Source organism: Pteropus medius, unplaced genomic scaffold, assembly GCF_902729225.1.
Source record: "Pteropus medius unplaced genomic scaffold, Ma_sr-lr_union100, whole genome shotgun sequence".
Lineage (NCBI taxonomy): Eukaryota > Metazoa > Chordata > Mammalia > Chiroptera > Pteropodidae > Pteropus > Pteropus medius.
The window spans coordinates 16873498-16895112 of NW_024349798.1; the positions used below are offsets into that span (position 1 = coordinate 16873498).

General features: G+C 36.5%; 1 protein-coding gene across 1 annotated transcript; it reads left to right on the forward strand.

Annotated features, from left to right (window-relative positions):
• Positions 1 to 19437: 19437 nt before the first annotated feature.
• On the forward strand, positions 19438 to 20391 carry LOC120620521 (olfactory receptor 2L3-like). The gene has a single exon (XM_039885586.1). The coding sequence runs from the start codon at positions 19438 to 19440 to the stop codon at positions 20389 to 20391; it is 954 nt and encodes a 317-aa protein (XP_039741520.1).
• The last annotated feature ends 1224 nt before the right edge of the window (positions 20392 to 21615 follow it).

Below are 21615 nucleotides of genomic sequence, written 5' to 3' on the forward strand. Positions count from 1 at the left end.
AGGTAATATCTGATTGAGGCTTTCATTTGCATTTCTCTGATGATTCGTGACCTTGAGCATTTTTTATGTTTATTGGTCATCTGTATTTCTCCTTTAGAGAGATGCCTATTCAGGTCCTCTTCTCATTTATTACTTGGATTGTTTGGTTAACTGGTGTTGAGTTGTATGAGTTCTTTATAAATTTTGACTTCTTTTATATTTTAATTTTTATTGGATTCAATGTTTGGAAATTTATATAATTTATAAAGTGACCCCCCGATTACTCTGGCATCCATCTGGCACTACACACAATTATTACAATAATATCGACTATATTCTCTATGCTGTACTCTATATCCCCGTGACTGTTGTGTAACTACAAATATGTACTTCTTCATCCCTCACCTTTCTCACATGGCCCCCCAAACCCTTTCTCTCTCACAATCAATAGATTGTCCTCCATATCTGAGTCTGTTTTAGTTTAGTTTGTTCATTTCTTTTGTTCCCTAGATTCACATATAAGTGAAATCATGTGGTATTTATGTTTCTCTGTTTGACTTATTCATTCAGTACAGTAACCTCTAGGTCCAAAATGTTGTCACAAATGGCAATATTTTATTTTTTATGACTGAATAATATTCCATTGTATATATCTACCACTACTTCTTTATCTAATCGTCTCTTGATGGGCACTTAGGTTGCTTCCATGTCTTGGCTATTGTGAATAGGACTGCCATGAACATAAGGGTGGTGTAGATCTTTACAAACTGTGTGTTTTTTTTGTTTGTTTGTTTGTTTTTGGATAAATACCCACAAGTGCAATGGCTGGGTCAAAAGGTAGTTGTTTCTTAAATTTTTTTGAGAAACCTCCATGTTTTTTTTGTAGTGGTTGCATTGATTTGCAATACCACCAAACTTGCATGAAAGTTCCCTTTTCTCCACAGTCTCACAAACATTTGTTGTTTTTGATTTATTGATAACAGCCATTCTGACAGGTGCAAGATGATATTACATTGTGGTTTTAATTTGCATCTCTTTGATGATGAGTGACCTTGAGCATGTTCATTGGTCATGCATTGCATGTATCTGTCCAGTTTTCCCAACATCAATTATAGACTGACTTTATGCCATTCTATATTCTTGACTCCTTTGTCAAATATTAAATGACCACATAGGCTTAGACTTATTTCTGGACTCTCTATTCTGTTCCGTTCATCTATGTGTCTGTTTTTATGCCAGCACTCTCCTGATTTGTTTAATATAGCCTTCGATTATTGTTTGATACCAAGTAACATAGTATCTTCAACATTGTTGTCTTTTCTTAACATAGTAATGACTATTCAAGATCTTTTACGCTTCCATATAAATTTTTGGATTATTTGTTCTAGGTTGCTGAAAAATGCCATTGGTATTTTGATAGGGATTGTATTGAATCTATAGATTGCTGTATGTAGTTTTAACATTTTAATGGTGTTAATTCCTCCTATTCATGAGCACAATATGTGCTGTCATTTATTAGTTTCTTCCTCAATTTTTTTTTAATGACCTATAACTTTTCAAACAGAAAATATTTTACCAATTTGGTTAAATTATTCTTATGTATTTTGTTGTTTTTGATTCAATTGTAAATAGGCTTGTTTTTTTAATTCCTCTTTCCGATAGTCATTATTGGTATATAGATATGTAACCAATTTCTGAACATTAATTTTATATCCTGCCACTTTTCTGAATTCATTTATCAGTTCTCACAGTTTCTTTGTTCAAATCTTTAGGGTTCTATAGGTATATTTAGTATTATGTTACTTGCAAATAATGACAGTTTTATTCCTTTCTTACCAATTTGGATACCTTTTATTTCTACTTCTTGTCTGATTGCTATAGCTAGGACTTCTAATACTGTGTTGAATAAAAGTGGTAAAAATGGAAATCCTTGTGTTGTTTCTGATCTTAAGGAAAATGCTATAAGCCTTTCCCATCGAGTAAGACATTAGCTGTTGGTTTGTCTTATATGGTTTTTATTATGTTGACATATGTTTCCTCTACTCCCACTTTTCTGAGAGCTGTTATCATAATTTAATGTTGCATGTTGTCAAATGCTGTTTCTGCATCTATTGACCTGATCACATCATGTTTATCTTTCAATTTGTTAATGTGGTGTATCAGATTAATTGCTTTGTGGTTATTGAACCAATCTTGCATCCCAGATCTAAATCTTCCTTGTCATGGTGTATGATCTTTTTAATGTATTGCTGAATTTAATTTGTTAATATTTTGTTAAGAATTTTTGCATTTACATTTATCAGGGCTATAAACCTATAATTTGTTTTATTTCATTTCCTGGTTTTGGAATAAAGGTATTGGTGACCTCATAAAATAACCACAGCAGCCTTCTCTCCTCTTGTAATACTTTAAGTAGAAAATGTGTTAAATCTTCTTTAAATATTTGTAAAATTTACATGCAAAGCCATCCAGTCTGGCCCTTTTGTTTTCTGAGAGCTCTTTGATTACTGATTTGATTTTGATTTAGGTTTTCTCTTTTGACTCAGTCTTGGGTAGTTGTATGTTTGTAGGAATGTATCCGTATCTTCCAGATTGTCCAATTTAATAGCATTTACTTGCTCAAAACATTTTCTTAGACAACTTTGTATTTCTGTGGTGTCTGTTGTCCCTTTTCTCTTTCACTTCTTATTAAGGTCTTCTCTCTTTTCTATTAATGAGTCTGTTTAAAGTTTTAACCATTTTGTCTGTCTTTTCCAAGAGTCAACTCTTGGTATCTTTAATATTTTGTATTGTTTTTTTTTTAGACTCTATATTGTTTATTTTGGTCCTCTGCTTCAGCTAATCTACTGTTGATTCTCTCTACCCTGTTCATTTCAGTTATTGCGGTTTTCATTTCTGACATTATTAATGGTTTCTATGTTTTTTTTTTATGCTAGCTATCTCTCTGTTGAAGTTTGCACTAAGATTATCTATTCGTTCCCAAAGTTCATTGAACATGTTCATAACCAACCAGTTTCAAACTCTGTATTTGACAGTTTTCTTGCCCTCAATTCATTTTTTTCTTTTTTTAAAGTTTATTGGAGTAACATTGATTAATACAATTATATAATTTTCAGGTGTATATTATAATTTGACAACTATATATTCTATTGTGTGGTTACCACCCAGAGTCTAGTTTCCTTCAGCTACCCTATATTTGATCCCCTTTACCCTGTCTAACTCTTCCCTCCTCCTCCATCCCCTACCCTCTGGTAACCACTAGTACATTGTCCATGTCCCTGAGTCTCTGTTTGTCCTGTTCATTTGTTGCTTTTAGGTTTATATTCCACATATAAGCTATATCATGTGGTTACAACTTTTTCCGTCTGGCTTATTTCGCTTAGCATGATTATCACTTAGCATGATTATCCAGGTTGTCCCAAATGGCAGTATTTCATCTCTTCTTATGGCTGAGTAATATTTCATTGCATATGAACCACAGCTTCTTTAGCCAATCATCTATCATAGGACACTTCAGTTGCTTCCATGTCTTGGCCACTGTGAATAATTTTGCTATGAACATAGGTGTGCAAATATCTTCTCGGATATAGGTTCTCAAGTCTTTGGGGTAAATACCCAGTAGAGGGATTGCTGGATCATATGGTAGATCAATTCTTAGTTTTTTGAGGAACCTCCATACTGTTTTCCATAGCGGCTGTATCAATTTGCAATCCCACAAGTAGTGTAAGAGGGATCCTTTGTCTCCACATCCTCTCCAATATTTGTTATTACTTGTTCTGTTGATTATAGCTATTCTAACAGGTGTGAGATAGTATCTCGTGGTTTTAATTTGCATTTCCCTAATAGCTAGCGATGTCGAACATATTTTCATATATTTGTTGGCCATTTGTATGTCCTCTAGGGAGAAATGTCTGTTCAGGTCCTCTGCCCATTCCTTGATTGGATCAATTGCTTTTTGGTTGCTATTGAGTTGTATGAGTTCTTTGTATATTTTGGATAATAAGTCCTTATGGGAGGCATTGCTTGCAAATATATTTTCCCATTCGAATGGTTGTCTCTTTACTTATTGATGATTTCTTTTGCTGAGCAGAAGCTTTTTAGTTTGATGTAATCCCATTCATTTATTTCAGCTTTTACTTCCCTTGCTTTTGAAGTCAAATTCATAAAATCTTCTTTATGTCCAGGGTCCTTGAGTTTAGTTCCTATGTTTTCTTCTATGAATTTTATTGTTTTGGGTCTTATATTCAGGTCCTTAACCCATTTTGAGTTAATTTTGAAGCGTGGTGATAGACGACAGCCTAGTTTCATTTTTTTGCAGGTGGCTTTCCAGTTTTCCCAGCACCATTTATTGAAGAGGCTTTCCTTTCTCCACTGCATGTTTTTGGCTTTTTTTGTCAAAAAGTATTTACCCATATAAATATGGGTTTACTTCTGGACTCTCAAATCTGTTCCACTGGTTCTTCTGTCTGTTTTGCTGTCAATACCATGCCTTTTTGATTACTGTCGCATTGTAGTATAATTTGAAGTTGAGTAGAGTGATGCCTCCAGACTCGTTCTTTTTTCTCAGGATGGCTTTGGCATTTCAGGGTCTTTCGTGCTTCCATGAAAATCTGATGATTTTTTACTCTATTTCTTTAAAAAATGCCAATGGGATTTTGATGGAGATTGCATTAAATCTGCATGATGCTTTAGGTAATATGGTCTTTTTAACTACGAATATCTTCCAATCCAAGAACACGGAATATCTTTCCATTTCTTTGTATCTTCTTTGGTTTCTTTTAATAGGGTCTTGTAGTTTTCATTATCTAGGTCCTTCACATGTTTCATTAGATTTATTCTTAGCTATTTTATTCTTTTTGTTGCAATTTCAAAAAGAATTATTTTTTCCACTTCTTTTTCTGACACTTCATTATTAGAGTATAGGAACGCTATGAATTTTTGAATGTTGATTTTGTATCCAGAGACTTTTCTGTATTTGCTTATTGTTTCTAGTAGTGTTCTTGTGGAGTCTTTAGGGTTTTCTAAATAGAGAATCATGTCATCCGCAAATAGTGACAGTTTGACTTCTTCGTTTCCTATTTGGATGTCTTTTATATCTTTCTCTTGCCTGATTGCACTTGCTAGGACCTCCAATGTTATATTGAAAACCAGTGGCAATAGTGGACAGCATTGCCTTGTTCCTGATCTTAGGGGGAAGGTTTTTAGTTTTTCAACAATAAGTATAATGTTGGCTGAGAATTTGTCATATATGGCTTTTATTATGTTAAGGTATTTTCCTATTATACCGATTTTGTTAAGTATTTTGATCATAAATGGATGCTGTGTCTTGTTGAAGGCTTCTGCTGCTTCTATTGATATGATCATATGATTCTTATTTTTTAATTGTTTACGTAGTGTATCACATTAATTGATTTGTGTATGTTGAACCATTCCTATGCCTACTTGATCGTGGTGAATAATCTTTTTAATATGTTGCTGTATTTGGTTCGCTAGTATCTTATTTAGGAATTTTGCATGTGTGTTCATGAGAGATATTGGTCTGTAGTTTTCTTTTTTTGTGTTATCTTTACCGGGTTTCTGTATCAGGGTAACATTGGACTCATAAAATGAGTTAGGAAGTATTGCTTCCTTTTTGACTTTTTGGAAGAGTTTGAGGAGAATAGGTATTAAATCTTTGAATATTGGGTAGAATTTACTGTGAAGCCATCTGTCCATGGACTTTTACATTTTGGTAGGTTTTTGATGAATGTTTCAATTTCCATACTGCTGATCGGTCTATTTAGATTTTCCAGTTCTTCTTAATTCAGTCTAGGAAGACTATATTTTTCTAAGTACTGATCTATTTCTTCTAGGTTATTAAATTTGTTATAACATACTTTTTCGTAGTATTCTTGTATGATCCTTTGTATTTCTGCGATGTCAGTCATAATTTCCCCTCTTTTATCTTTGATTTTGTTTATTTGTGTCCTTTCTCTTTTTTCTTTAGTGAGTCTAACCAGGGGTTTGTCAATTTTATTAACCTTCTCAAAGAACCAGCTCCATGTTTTGTTTATTTTAAAAAATTTTTTTTCAATTTCATTTATTTCTGCTCGAATTTTGACAATTTCTTTCCTTCAGCTGACTTTAGGCCTCACTTGTTCTTCCTTTTCTAGTTTTTTAAGATAAAGCATTAGGTTGTTTATTTGGGCTCTTTCTTGTTTTTGGTGGTAGGCCTGTAATGATATGAGTTTTCCTCTTATGCCCGCTTTTGCTGTGTCCCCGAAGTTTTGATATGTTGTACTATCATCATCTTTTGTTTCTGTGTATCTCTTGATCTCTCTTTTTATTTCTTTTCTGACCCAGTCATTCTTCAGTAGTATGTTGTTTAGTCTCCATGTATTTGTTGTTCTTGTTGATTTCTTTTTGCAGTTGATCTCTAGTTTCAAAGCATTATGATCAGAGAATATGGTTGGTAGGATTTCAACCCTCTCTATTTGTTGAGGCTATCTATGTGTCCCAGGATATTTTCGATTCTTGAGAATGTTCCATGTGGCACTAGAGAAGAATGTTTAAGCAGCTGTTTTGGGATGGAAGGCTCTGTATATGTCAATTATGTTCAGTTGGTCTAACATGTCATTTAAGGATGATATTTCCTTATAGATTTTCTGTTTGGAATATCTGTCCATATTCGACAGTGGGGTATTTAAGTCCTGTCCTGTGATAATGTTTTGGCCTGTTTCTCCCTTAGTTCTGTTAGTAATTGCTTTACATATTTCGAGGCTTCCTGATTGGGAGCATAGCTGTTAATAAGTGTTATATCTTCTTAGTGCATGATTCCCTTTATCATTATGAAGTGTCTCTCAGTATCTTTCTCTACCTTTTTCATTTTGAAGTCTATTTTGTCTGATATTAGTACCACTACTCCTGCTTTTCTCTGAATGCCATTTGCTTGAAATATCATTTTTCACCCTTTCACTTTGAGTCTGTATTTTTCTTTGGAGCTGAGATGTGTCTCCTGGAGGCAGCATATGGTTCGGTTTTGTTTTTTGATTCATTCTGCAACTATGTGCCTTTTTATTGGTTCAGTTCAATTATATTTAGGGTGATTATTGAAATATGAGGTTTTCTTATAGCCATTTTATCTTTTGCTTTCTGGTAGCTCGGTGGTTCCATTGCTTCCTTGTCCTTGTGCTTCTGTTTTCTTTATTTTGTTTGCCTTTTGTAGTTTTCCCTCTGCTTCTTCTTGTTTTTATTATATACTTCAGTTCTGAATCTTTGGTATGTGGTTACCATTACGAATATGAAAAGAATAGTTATATATATACAGTCGCCCATTTTCTTCTGCATTTGCCTTATGTCCTTTCCCCTTTGTGAATTTGGATCTTTGAATCCTCCCTTTTCAGTCATTGTTGTCTCAGTTTGTCCCTATATATGCTGAACGTTCATTACTATCTTGCTATAGCAATTCTCTTTTTGTTATTTAAACTTAATGACCTGTTATTGGTAAGAGTTGCACTCCTCTGCTTCTATATGCCCAATAGTCACTTTACTCCTAATTAGGTATTTTATTTTTTGTTTTGTTATTTTGTTTTAGAGGAGCTGACAACTTTCAGTATTTCCTGTAGTGCATGCCTCGTAATGGAGAATTCTCTCAATTTTTGGATGTCAGGAAAGGTCTTAATTTCTCCTTCTTATCTAAAGGAGAGCTTAGCTGGATAAATCATTCTAGGCTGGTAGTTCCTTTCACTTAATAGTTAGAATATTTGTTTCCATTTCTTTCTGGCTTGTAAAGTTTGTGTTGACAAGTCCGATGATAATCTAATGGGTTTTCCTTTATATGTTACCATCTTCTTTTCCCTGGCTACCCTGAGAACTGTCTTGGTTGCTGATTTTCAATAATTTTAATACAATGTGTCTTGGTGAAGGCTTTTTTGGGTTGTGATAATTGGGTGTTTTGTTCTTGAATTCCAAGCTACAGCTCATTCCTCAGATTTGGGAAATTCTTGTCCACCGTTCGTCTGAAATTGCTTTCTAGTCCCTGATCCTTTTCCTCACCTTCAGTAATGCCCATTCTTATGTTTCCTCTCCTGATGGTATCAGCTAGTTCTTAAATTTCTCTTTCATTATTTGTCATTCTTCAGTTTCTCTTTTTTTTCCTTCTGATTTATTTCTAGATTTCTGTCTTCAATGTCACTGATTCTTTCCTCCATTCGATCAACTCTATTTCCCAAGCTTGCTATTTCATTTTTCAACTCTTGCAGTGTGTTTTTCATCTCCAGAAGATCTATTTGGTTCTTTTTGAGGGTTTCAATCTTTTTACTCTGCTCATCTAGTTGTTTTTTTTCGATTCTTGAAATTGTTGATTTGAGTTGTTTTGGATCTCATTGAGTTTTTTCAGAAGTACCATCCTGAATTCTCTGTCATTTAAGTTGCATATTTTTATGTCTGTAAGCTTATTCTCTGGAGATTTTTCTCTTTCTTGCTGAGATGCCTTGTAACCTTGGTTGTTCTTGGTGTTTAATGGACTATTTCTCCGCCTAGGTATTAATGGAATTTTATTCTGCTGTTTTTCCAGAAAGAAGACTTATTATATAAAAGTCTCTCTTTAGCCTGCTGCAAAGAAGGCATTTTTCTTTTGGTTTCCTTTAGGTAGCATCTAAGCCTCCTGGATCCCTGCTTTATATAAAGCCTAAATATCTTTTGTTTTTTTTCTTGTAGGTATTTAATCACACTTGCTACTCTCAGTTTCAGTTTCAGTCCCTGTCAGTGTTAGCAACAGTTTCAGTAGCATTTGCTTAGATTCCCATGGGGCTCCATGGTGATTGGTCTTAGAGGTTATAGTAAGAGGGGACTTTTGGGTTGGGAGTTGGGGGCTGTGGCTCAGCCTCAGTTTTGCAATCGGGTTCGTTAAAAATCAGCTGTTGTTTCTCTGTGGTCCCGTCCAACTTCTCTGCTTTCTGCTATGATGACTAGGCCCTGGTTCCCACTGCTAGAAGTTCTGGCACTTCCAGCCAGGCTGATCAGGGAAGTGGCTACACCTTCACCCCTCCCCCTCCTCCTGTAAGGAGCTCTGGTGGCTGTGAAAAGCAGCTTCTTTATTTGTTCCAGTCCACCACCAGACACCCGGGGTTCAGACCTGTGGTAGTTCTTATGCACAGATCCCACGCTCAGATGTGCTGGTGTGCAGTTGGGTGTTTTTTGTTGAGTTTTAGTTGTTCAGCTTATTGTTGTTTCAAGAGGAGAGATCTGAGGATGTCTCTCACTCTGCCTCATTGCTGCCCACCAGCCAACACACCTCTCTAGACCACCACCACCAGTAGGCCCAAAAGGCCAAGCCTCCAGCAGCAGCCTCCACTGATCCCGGCTACCTCATTTTTTTTTCTTGAGTTTTCTCCTGGTATTTTACTTGGGACATGTTTTTTACTTTTTCATTCGCTTTTGCGTGCCTCTCTGTGCATGTTTCCAAGTGTTAGGTAGATCTGTTATGTCTCCTGTTTGGCCTATTGAACTTATATTGTAAGTGTCCTGTATGGCTTAGTGGCACAGTCTCCCTGATCAACTGTGCCCAGTGCTTCAAGAGTGTCTTTTGTGTGGGTAATATGTTACCCCCTGTTGTAGTTAAGCCTTGAGTGCTTTTGTCACATCAGTGGGTGGGACTGACTCTCAGGCTGACTGACTTTGAGGATTGGCTATATCCACAGGGTATGAGCCGCTGTGTTGGGGCTGAGCCCATAGAGTGGCATTTGTCTCAAAAGGCTCTTGTGCCTGTTGAGATCACTCGTTGAGTATTTTGCTTGCTAATCAGGTGGCTCTCTGTTGTGGTCTGAAGACAGCAACTGGGTATATTGTTTCTAGGGCATTTTGGGAGGGACTCCCATGCAGGCCAATGTTAGCTACGGTGTTACAAGTCTGAGGCTACCTGCTAAGAACTACAAACCTATCTGTGGTTGGTGGCTGCCTGTCTTGGAATTGGAGGCATGAGGGAAAAGCCATATAGTAACGAAAGCCAACAGCCACAAGCACTGGGGCTCTGGTAGCTCAACAAAAGGCCTAAGTCTACCAGGCTTGAGGGTCCTTGATGGCAATACCTAAGCCTCAGCAGTTGAAAGAGCCTCTGCTGAATGCAAATTGGGTAATTCAGGATCCCAGATAGCTCCACATCATGGCCAGTGGATTTCCCGGGTTAGTGAAGATTCAGATTTGGTGTTACTGCTTAGCCTGTGGACCCTCACCAAAGTCTTAGATCACAATAAGGCCAACTGCTTCTGGCCTCAAGTCCACAGCTCTCTGAGATATATTCAAGAATGTTCTTTTGTACTAAAGCCATTTAAGCTTTCTCTAGCATTAACTTACCAAAGCACAATGAAATGGGAATTTTAGAAACATCAGCTTCAGATCCAGGAAAGGATGATGAGGTGAGTTTCAAATGGTTAAATCAGCAGCAAAAACGTAATTTTTGTTTCCTTCTTTCAAGGAGGCAAAAAAGCAAATAACTGGTCATTTCAACATAAGGGGCACATAATCCAGTCTGTGAGCTGCTGGGAGGGGAATAAACATAACAAGGACTTGGTCTCTGACAGATGTCTCCCCTTTTTAGTCTTTCTGGTCCCTTCTGATGAAAAAAATAAAAACGAAATTGTCCTAAGATATCATTAATGTGAAAACCTAAACAGTCCATTTAATCGAGTAACTTCTAATTCTTTGTTTGTTAATGGGCCTAACAGAGAGCTTTCCCTCCTGGTTAAGATAACGGGATGGAATGGGAGACTATGGCCACCCAATATTTGGTTAATTTGGACAATCAGCTTACCTATACTCTAGATGAGCAACACAGAAGTGAGATTGCAAAGATTTTTAATTTTTAGACTTGGCAAATGAGGGGCCCAATGCAAAACCAAAGACTCCAACTCTTGCCATTATTGCAAAGAGTAAGGACACTGGAAACATGTATGCTGTAAGTATCAGCATTTCAGAGTTTCTCAGCCTTCTAAGCAGCCCTTTCATGGACCTTCTACATCCCAGTGATGGGGTGCAAGAGATCTTTAGGACTTTTTCCACCTTCCCCTCATCTGCCTAGAGAAACTACTCACATGATAAAGGAGCTGTTCTATTCTCACTGACTGGCGCTGCACTCTTAACGTTCAGCCCCACTGTCATAACTTGCCTCTGCCTCGGAGCAATAACACAGTTCAAAGGATGGGGATGTCAGATACACTCAACAGGTTTAGTCTCTGAACCTAAGCCTTTTTGCTCAGGTTTCTTAAGATACATTTTTTCGCTTGGTTCTTCTGCCGCTTCATATTTACTAGGCTGAGACTTCCTAAGGAAGTGTAATGCTGGAATGTTCTCTTCCTGAAAGGGAGAAATAATATTAGAGTTTGATAGTAACTATCAGAATGGACAATTAGTTGTATTAAATGGCCTTTCAACATTTTTAATTGTGTTCTCTTTTTGACAGTACTGGAGCTGAATCTGAGAGCACTGATCCATTGTCTTTATTGGACCAACTGTCATCTTCCATACAGGCAAATTCTCCAATTGATATTGGCAGAATCCACATTGCACTTTTTTATTAAGTTTCTACTTGATCCTTCAAACCTCTTCCAGAATTCACCAAATCCTTTAAGTAAAGAGACCTTTCAAGTTTCTAAACCCATAATAGAAGATGACATATCTTAGGGCCTTATCATTCCTTGCACTAGCCTGTGTAACACATCTACTTTACCTGTGAAAAAGCCAAAGGAATGAGGGTGGAGGTTTGTCCAGGACGTCTGACCAACAATCCATCTTGTTGTCCCTGACACCCTGCTGCTCCTACCCTCAACACTGCCAGCATCCATCCCCACTAGAAGAATATTTCTTATAGAAACTGATTCATGCACTGCATTTTTTGATGTTCCAGGTAATGAAACTAGCCGATACTCTTTTGTCTTTATCTGGAAAGAAAAACAATGTGTCCACACTTGGTATCAACATTTGGAACATCATGTCCACAAAGTTAAAATATAAACAATACTTACATGTGACTTTGGTCCCATAGCTGTGTTATGGCAGTATTACCAGCAACAACCTTTCTTGCCTCTATAGCCTTGCTGGTAATGGCATATAATCAGGATCTCTTCTTGTGGACCAAATGGCCCTATGGACATTTTGGGCAAGACCAAATGTTCACGAATTCTTTTATATAATATATAATTAGTACAAAACAATATAATATAGTATAATATATTTAATAAAATTAACACATGTGTGTGAATATGTGTATGTATAGATGTAATATGATGAGTCCATTAAAATTTGTTTTATTTTATTTTAATGAATGTGTCAGTAAATTGAATAAAATAAATTTAATTAGTATGTGTAGGCGCAGTGTAACTATGTTCTTAGTGGATAGTAGAATATAAATTTAAGAAATGTAGAAAACGTCAACAAAATAATTCTTTCAATAAAATAAAATGTTAAAATAAATAACATTTGTTTTTTGAACAAGTTGTTCTTTAGAATAATCCCTTTTCTGGATCTCTACCCCCAAACTAGAAAATATTCATCTCTAAAGACACGTAAACGCTGATGTTCACAGCAGCATTATTCACCCTGGCCAAGACTCGGGAACGACCTAAGTGCTGCGGTACATATAGAAAGAATGGAATATTACTCAACCATAAAAAGATGAAATGCTGTAATTTACGACAACATGGATGGATCTTGAGATTGTCATCCTAAGCGATGTAAGTTAGACAGAAAAATTTGAGAACCATATGGTTTCACTCATATGTGAGACATAAAATAGAAAACAACAAATGAGCATCACAAACAAATAGGAACTCATAGACATAGCCAACACTTCAGTGCTTACCAGAGGAATGCGGGGAGGAGAGGAGGTAGATAAGGGTAAAAAGGGTCAAATATATGATGATGAAAGGAAATTTAACTTTAAGTTGTGAATAACAATGCAGTGTACCTAGGATGTATTATTGAATTCCACACTTGAAACCGATATAATTTTATTAACTAATATCACCACAATAAATTCTTGAAAACTAAAGAAAGAAAAATATATAAATGATATTTGGCTTTTCCTCCAAGGAACTGGAAGTGACAAGCCTGAAAACAGCTGGGAAGTTTCTATTGTCCTTCCCATTGCTAGTCTGAGGCCACCCTACTTTATTAATGACTTTCTCTTCATTGTCCTAGTCTCAGGAGACATTGCCCAATGAACCCCAGCCAAACAATGAGTAATAGAATTAACATCCTTGAATTGAAACCTAGAGCGAAGGCTGCAGATGTATCTTCATGGATGTATTTGAAAGGAAAAGTCCAGATTTGAGAGGTGAGTTTGTACTTTCTTTAGAATATACTCATGGAAGTTTGCTCAAGAGATGTACAAGGCACTGCACAGAAGTTAGAAAGACAGGGACCTACTGCTTCTAATTTCTGATTTTATCAAGAAACATGCAAATGCTTTAGGAGCATTTTGATTATATTAATAAAGAATTGGTCTTTGTTAAGCAATGGGATCAGTTAGAGATAAATTCACATCTCATTAACTAGAGAACTTCAAAAGAAAAATTATACTTGTGTTCTACTGTGTTTCAAATTGCTAAATGTAGATTTAAAAGTAAAATTCAAAGAGTTAGATGGCTACATGTGAACTTTGTAAAGACAGTTTTATTTATTCCTAAAATATCCATTATCTTTATTTCTGATAAAAAAATTTGTGATCACAAATGTTATACCCTATGTGGAAGGTGAAAAATGGTGAGGTGTTGATGTTATGTGGGATATTCTTCCCTGAATTGTTACATGTAGTTTTAAAAATTAAAATGTAAAGATATGATAGCTACTCATGAACCTTTTTGACAAAATTTTATTTATGCCCACACATATATAATCTTCAGTACTGATAAAAAATTTTGTGTTCACTGATATATACTATAGATGGAAAGTAAAAAATGGTGAAATGGTTGATGTTATATGTAATCTTCTTCCCTGAATTGTGGGCATAGCACACAGCCCTCTCTTAAGGCTGCCGTATTCATGAAACATAGGCACTGGGAACATGACAATGGCGGGTGATGGATGTGAAAATAAGAGTACAGGAGAGCTAAGGTGAAACCACAGATGGCAGAAGAATTTGTGTCTTAATTGACCAAAGAAACATATATAATAAGGTGTGTTTAACAGGAGGCTTAAACTTTAAGAAGGATTGATGACATTAGACAATGCAAGGGAGGGTACTCCAAGACCAAGGGAAAGTCTTTTTTTTTTTTTAATTTTTAAAATATGCTTTTAATAACAATGTTCTATCAGGTTGAACATGCTATTTCACCCACTTTATGTAATAATATTTTTCAAGTTTCTACATACACTATATATTATACTTTTAATGGCTGAAAGTATTCATGGTTATGCTTTGTGAATGGTATGATGAATCTAGAGCCCGCTACAGAACCTCTGGCATAGAGTGGGAGTTGGCAGCAATTGTGAGAAAGAGGAATGCGATGTTTTTAAATGGACATTTTACTCTAAGCAGTGAAAGATTCACCTGTAGCTAAATTATAATTCCATTTTAAATCCCCCTTTTGGAGGTGTACTTGCACATCTGGAAGAGATGATGCTGCAATCCAGGAGTCAATTCATAGGCAAGTAGAGTTCAGAATTTGATTAGAGGTGGGTGCCAGGCTGGATGCTTTTTACACAGTGTGGGACAGAGTGCCTGGAAGACCAGCACAGACAACAGTTTGGTGTTTGTGTAGTTTGTTTTCCAAGCTAATCCACATGTGAGATATCAGAATTGCAAGAGAGATGAGATGAGGGTTGGACTGAGAGTTATTGAAATGGTTAGGGTGTGTGCAGTGCTCACCCATGGGAACTGAATCAACTGGCTGCACAGCTGACTCTGAGGGTCAAGGTCACATCTGGAGCCAAGTGTTCAGTAAAGACCCTGGAGGTGTTTCCCAAATGCAGTTGTGCCAGTCAGGTCTGGTGGTCACAGGTTGCCCAGGGCTGTAGCTCAGTGCTGATTGTCCCCTGCTGTTGGCTTTATGCACTTCCTGAATAGACACATGATGACAGCATGGGCAACCTGAAATTGTCCTTGTGAATCATTTGGGAGCATAAAAAAAAAGAAAACACATCATCATTGCATAGTCATAGTAGAAGACAAAGTGCAAATGATGAAGACAAAGATGAAAACTAAGAAGATCAAAGATACAGTGAGAGTTTTGTTTTGTTTTATTTTGTTTTTTAACAAAATTGACAATTTGGGATAGATCATTTATTGTCTGTGAGTGTCCTGTGTTTATTAGAATATTTGGCAGCACTGCTACATGGCTGTAGTGACACCCAAACACATCTCTAGACATTGCCCTATGTCCCCTGGGGAGAGGGCTGATTCACCTCCCATATAAGAACCACTTGCTTAACTGATAACTTACATGTCAGATGTGCTTAGTACTCACTATGTACTGCCTTGTTTAATGATTTTATACCTGTTAGATTGCAAGCGACAAGCTCACAAAGTAAAATTCACCAGATTAATATCACATTCCTAATAAGTGGCAGTACTAGAGGCAAATCTAAGTTCTGACAGTTAATTCTGTGAATGTATTGGTATCGCCCATCCTGAAACAGCACAAAAGCAGCATCCATCCTAGACTCTGTGTGTGTGTGCACATGCACTCGATTCTAGTCAATTCTAACTTATGAAATTGTGGGAACATGAACACGAGTATAAATTCTCACTTTGTACCTTATTATTGAAAATGTAATTTGTATAAATACTAAATAACATACTTAAACATTTAAATCACTCGAGGAATGCATGCTATTAATACATTGAGTGCACTTTATATCTCTTAGTCTGGCGCTGGCTGAGTTAAGCATTGCTGAATGAGAAACCTCACACTGGATGACACTCACAGATGCATAATTGTATAATGTAGGAAAGGTAGAGTGTCAGACTGTACATGTGAGCTCTGGCTGGTTAGACTCCCTAAAGGATTCCCAAAAACGTAATTTTTTTTCTATGAATAATGTATCTTTGATAAAGCAAGCTAATTTCTGGTAAGAATTATTGCTGGTCTGAAAAGTCACACAGAAAAGAAGGGAAACTGAATTTTCAAATAGTTTTGAATTGTGGACGCAACATTGCATAGAGAATCCAAAAATAGGAATTTTTGACTGGCTATCCATGGGGTCACTGTGTAGTTTTGAAGAAATGACAGTAAATCTTTATGTCTTAATACTTTTTTTCAATCTGTAACTATCAAGTGCATTTTAAACATTTTTTGTCAACAATAAATACATGAATTCTAAAAGTGAGAAATATTTCTCAATACATTACTTCCGAACTTCTGAAGAAAAGCATAAGAAAAATGGAGCTATGAAAAGAAAGTGGTTACAGAGATGTGATGTGTATCACTTTCAAACTTAGGAAGTAACCTGAGGATAGAATGTGTACATCTGCGGCCTGAGTTACAGGGCCAGTGCAGGTGGTCTTCGGTAAACATATTCCTAGATAGGGAATTACAACTGATTAAAAGCAACATATGATTTGACTTCAGTTAGCATCCCTCAGGTATTATGTACCTAAGTGATACTGTGAAGCCTTTCTTCTCCCATGTTCCAGAGGCTGGCGTGAACTCTTGGGTTGCTGCAGCACACCAGTGAAAACAGCAAGAGCAGGAGACCCAAGGAAGCATGTCTTTAAGGAGATGAGAAATATGAAAGTTTTAACTCTAAAACTTTTTTTTATTGAGGCATAAAATAACTTACCAAATACATTTTCAGTCATCTACTGCCTACTCTGATTAGAGAATTCATGTGTAAATAGTTTTGGATGGCTAAAATGTGAACCTCACATTTCTGATTCACCACCTCTCATATAGAGAGGGATAAGGGTGTATTTTTAGCTTGTGTTGTAAGGAAAGTCACTTAAATTTTCTGAATGTCAGTTATTACAAACGTGGACAGTAATACCAACCTCACAAGCTTGCTGTCAATTTAGCATAATTCCTGGATGCCAGCTAGAATGGGCAATAGATTGCCTGACACCTGAGTCTTCCTCACACAGAAGGAAATTGCCCAGGAGTGTAGCATGCCCTTTCTCTCACCCAGTGTACAATGTTAGACAGGTGATTTCTGTTTTCTCCTGTATATTGTGAAGTTGATTCTAATGCTTAAATGTCAACGGTTTTCAGGTGATAGAAAGTAATCAAAAGAGGTGAAATATTTTTGAAAATGAAGTATAGGTAGGTTAGTATTATTATTTAAGAGACTAGAAGCATAATAAAACTACATAAAAATAATCTAATAGAAGTTTAACTTTCCATTTAAAAATGGTCTTCTCTTTAAAATACACATATACTGGATCTGATTGAATCCTTTCCAGGAAGATCCTTTCATCTTAGTGAAGCCCTAGTGTAAATGTATAACTAAAATTGCACACTCCATACATACAGTGCCAGATCTGATGGGTCACCTACTATTTCCATGACTTCTTTATATCCTGCATCCTCTTATGTCTATGATACTATGTAAATAATAAATTCTTGTTAGAAATTTTGCCATGGAAAGTCTTTTTTAGAAAACCAATGATAAGCAGCAATAGTAAAAATTATTTCATACACAGCATTGGCAACAGGTAAATAACTCAGACTAATGTAAATATATCTTGATAGCAGCTTAATATGCTGTTTCTTCTACAGAAAACCAAAGGACGTTTTAAGAGGAAATATTTACTTTTTCTCAATTAGTATATCATGAGTTATCAGAGTATTTTTCATTCATTTTGCTGAACGCTATGAATAGTGTTTCAGAGGTGGCTCATATTGTTCAATTCTGAGAAATAGTTTATTAATTTAATTCTCTATATTTTTCTGTTCTTTTGTAGAAATACCGGAATCATACTTCTGATCAATGATCTAACTTCCTGTTTCTGATCAATGATCTAACTTCCTGTTTCTTACTGTTCCTTACTGTTAGATCAATGATCTAACTTCCTGTTTCTTACTGTCCTTCCCTTTTTCCTTTATTTATACTTTCCATTTCTTATTCACTTATTTGCTCAGATCAAGTGCATCAAACTTCTTGGAAGATTTTTTTGATATTTATTTTTCAAAATATTGAATGAATCATTTACATTGGCTAATTCTTTTAAATTTTCAAGAACACATATTTTTATAGATTAATATGTTATAGATTTCTGAAGATAAGACTTTTTATTTTAAAATATTTTTGTCTATATTTTTTCTTTTTTTCTGAATTTTTGCTCTGTGTATATTTTAATCCCCTCTCTTTCTCGACTTCCTCAAAAATCTTGGAAACTATGAACTTAGATTCTATGTTAATCATATGGTAACTTGCTGGGTACAGTTTTTCCAGGACATTCCTGGTGTTAAATCAGAAAGCCCCATTGACAAGTAGCCCCTTATTTGGGGAAAACCAGAATGGTTGGCAGCCCACCGACCTGGCATGATGTCAAGTGTTTTCTACCGGTAAATTTTTCCTTGGAATACAATTTCCTCCCATCAACCATAGTTTATTGGAATGTCAAAACCTTTTCCCCATTAATTGAATAATCATTTTCCTGTTCAAATCCCATTATCTAAAATATGTTAAAATCTTCCATCTGACATTTCTTCTGTATTTTTTAATTTCATGATAATTAATATTTTTTATTTCCTGAGCCTCTGAATAATGGCAGCTACAGTGCACATGGCTTACAGTACATCTAGAGCAGGGTCTGCACGAAACACTGAGCAATTGAAATGGAAGTATAAAAATGACAATAATAGAAGAATTCAACAATCAGGACTATTAATTTGTGCCTGATAGTATCAAGTAATAAAAACTGGTGTTTTTCTTAGCCCACACCACTTACTGAAAACTTTCAGGAGAGTTTATTCAGCAACATTAACATAGTGATATCAAAAAGCTAATCTAGCTTCCCAATATGAGGATAAAAAAGTTGCGATTATGTTTCAAATGATGAGCAAAAGTAAAGTCCCGAGTACTGGAAAAAATGTCACCCTCTGGTATCACTAAATTCATTGGTATAATGAGACAAACCCACATTCATTTAAATAGATATTAAATTCTGACTTAGTCTTGGCATAAGAATTATGTTTATGTTAAATTCAAAGATTTGATATTTTTGATATATGAATTTATAAGGGCAGAAAATCATTTATATCCCATTAGTAGGTAGAGATATTTTCATTTTGTTATTTCATGGATTCTTGGATGTCAATGCAGACCCCCTGATCTAGTGTCTGGATAAGAAAATGGGTTTTATTTTTTTTCAAAATATAAACTTCAATTATTTATTTAAAAATCTGCATATTTCCTGAAATATTCAGAGTTAGATTAAAAACAAAAATTAAAAAACAAAAAACAAAAAACAAATACACAGTTCATAATTCTTTATTTACCATACATGCATGCATATCTTCTCTCTTCTTTCAGGAAAGCCAATGAATGGAGAATTACAACCAAACGTCAACTGATTTCTTCTTATTGGGATTGCTCCCACCATCAAAAATCGGGCTGTTCTTCTTCTTTCTCATTATCCTCATGTTCCTGATGGCTCTGCTTGGCAACCTGTCCATGGTCCTCCTCATAGTGCTGGACGCTCAACTCCACACCCCCATGTATGTCTTCCTGAGCCAGCTCTCCCTCATTGATCTGAACTATGTCTCCACCACTATCCCCAAAATGGCTTTCAACTACCTGCTGGGGAACAAGTCTATCTCGTTCATTGGGTGTGGGGTTCAGAGCTTCTTCTTCGTGACTTTAGCAGGCACAGAAGGACTGCTGTTGACATGCATGGCCTATGATCGCTATGTGGCCATTTGCTTTCCTCTCCACTACCCCACTCGGATGAGTAAAAGAGTGTGTGTGCTAATGATCGCAGGGTCATGGATAACAGGCGCCAGCAACTCTTTTGCCCACACTGTATATGTCCTCCATATCCCCTTCTGTCAATCCAGAACCATCAACCATTTCTTCTGTGACATCCCAGCCATGATGACTCTGGCCTGCATGGACACCTGGTTCTATGAGTGCACAGTGTTTGCGAGCACCATCTTCCTCCTCGTGTTGCCTTTCATTGCTATTGTATGTTCCTATGGCTGGGTGCTTCTTACTATCCTCCGCATGCGCTCAGCGGCAGGGAGGAAGAAGGCCTACTGGACCTGCAGTACACACCTCACTGTAGTGACTTTCTTCTACACACCTTTTGCTTACACTTACCTACGCTCGAGATCCCTGCGATCTCCAGCAGAGGACATGATATTGGCTTTCTTCTACACCATTCTGACCCCAGTGCTCAACCCCATCATCTACAGTCTGAGAAACAAGGAGGTGATGGGGGCCTTGAGGAGAGTGATTCAGAGAATCTGCTCTGTGAACAAGTTAACACAGTTGCATTAGCCCTGCAGCCTCACAGGGAGGTCACGTCAACATTGTATACTCCCTAGGAGAAATATAATTCCAGAATTAGAACAAGGGCTAAATTAATATAGAGTAATAAAGTAATTTGACAAAATAACTGTATTTTCCTAATCACTGTTTTGTTTCATTTGTGGTAGTATTTTAATGAATATAAAAGGCATGTATTTTACTCTAACATATGGACATTATAGTTTCACTAAGATGTAGAAATAAAAATGAAAACAGCCAAACTTGATGTCATCATTCACTATAACAGTTCCACTATACTCATGTATCAAAATTATATTATCGCTGGGTTCATTTGACAGTATGTATATGTTTTATTTCTATTACAGTTTTCTCTTAATTGGTGCATACTGGTTCTATTTCCCAATTTTCAGAGGAGGTAATAAATATATAGATTAGTCAGAGGCTCTGCAGGAAATTAGACGTCCTTACAACAGTATAAAGTACATACAACAATTTTATAATTTTCATGACCGGGGCCCATAAATATATGGCGGAATCTTAAAAAGTAACTTATTTTCTGGTCTATACAACCTGAAGAATAAATGGTTATGGTTGGGGAAATGCAAAATGGACTCTACAAGAATGAGAGTCTTTTTATAAAACAATTAATGGAGGGAGATTCAAGGTGGCATAGAAGTTAAAGACCGTGTATGCCTCCTCTACTGACCACCCAAAAATTATAGCAAAACTACAGAGCAGGCAATACATGGAGTCATCAGAGTTCTGGCTGAACAAAAGTTGTGTGGCCTAGCCCCACAACTCTGAGTGGTGATGGTGAATTGAGAGGGCTATCAAAGCTGCAGAGCCACCTCTCCTATCTGAGGAGCAAGGAGTTTCTTCCATACACTGCGCTCTCCAGAGTAGAGTTCCAGTGCAGGGGAGAGAAGTCCCCACAACATCTGGCTGTGAAAAAGAGCTGAGGATATGGTTGAGTGAGACAGAGGGTGTAGGAAATGGAGACCTTCCTCTTAAAGGGTCCACTCCTGGCATAATCACTGAGAAATTTGCTCCTTCTTGAGCTCCAGCCTAGGGCAGTTACTTGAGGGGTACCATAAACATATGGGAAGGCATTGAACTGTTGAGATTCATGGCGAAGGCTGGAGGCATGGCTGGCTGCCGGACAGAGGTGTAGCCGTAAGCTATTGTTGAGCTCTCCCCGGTCCCAGCCTGCAGATATAGGCACCGTCAATCTAA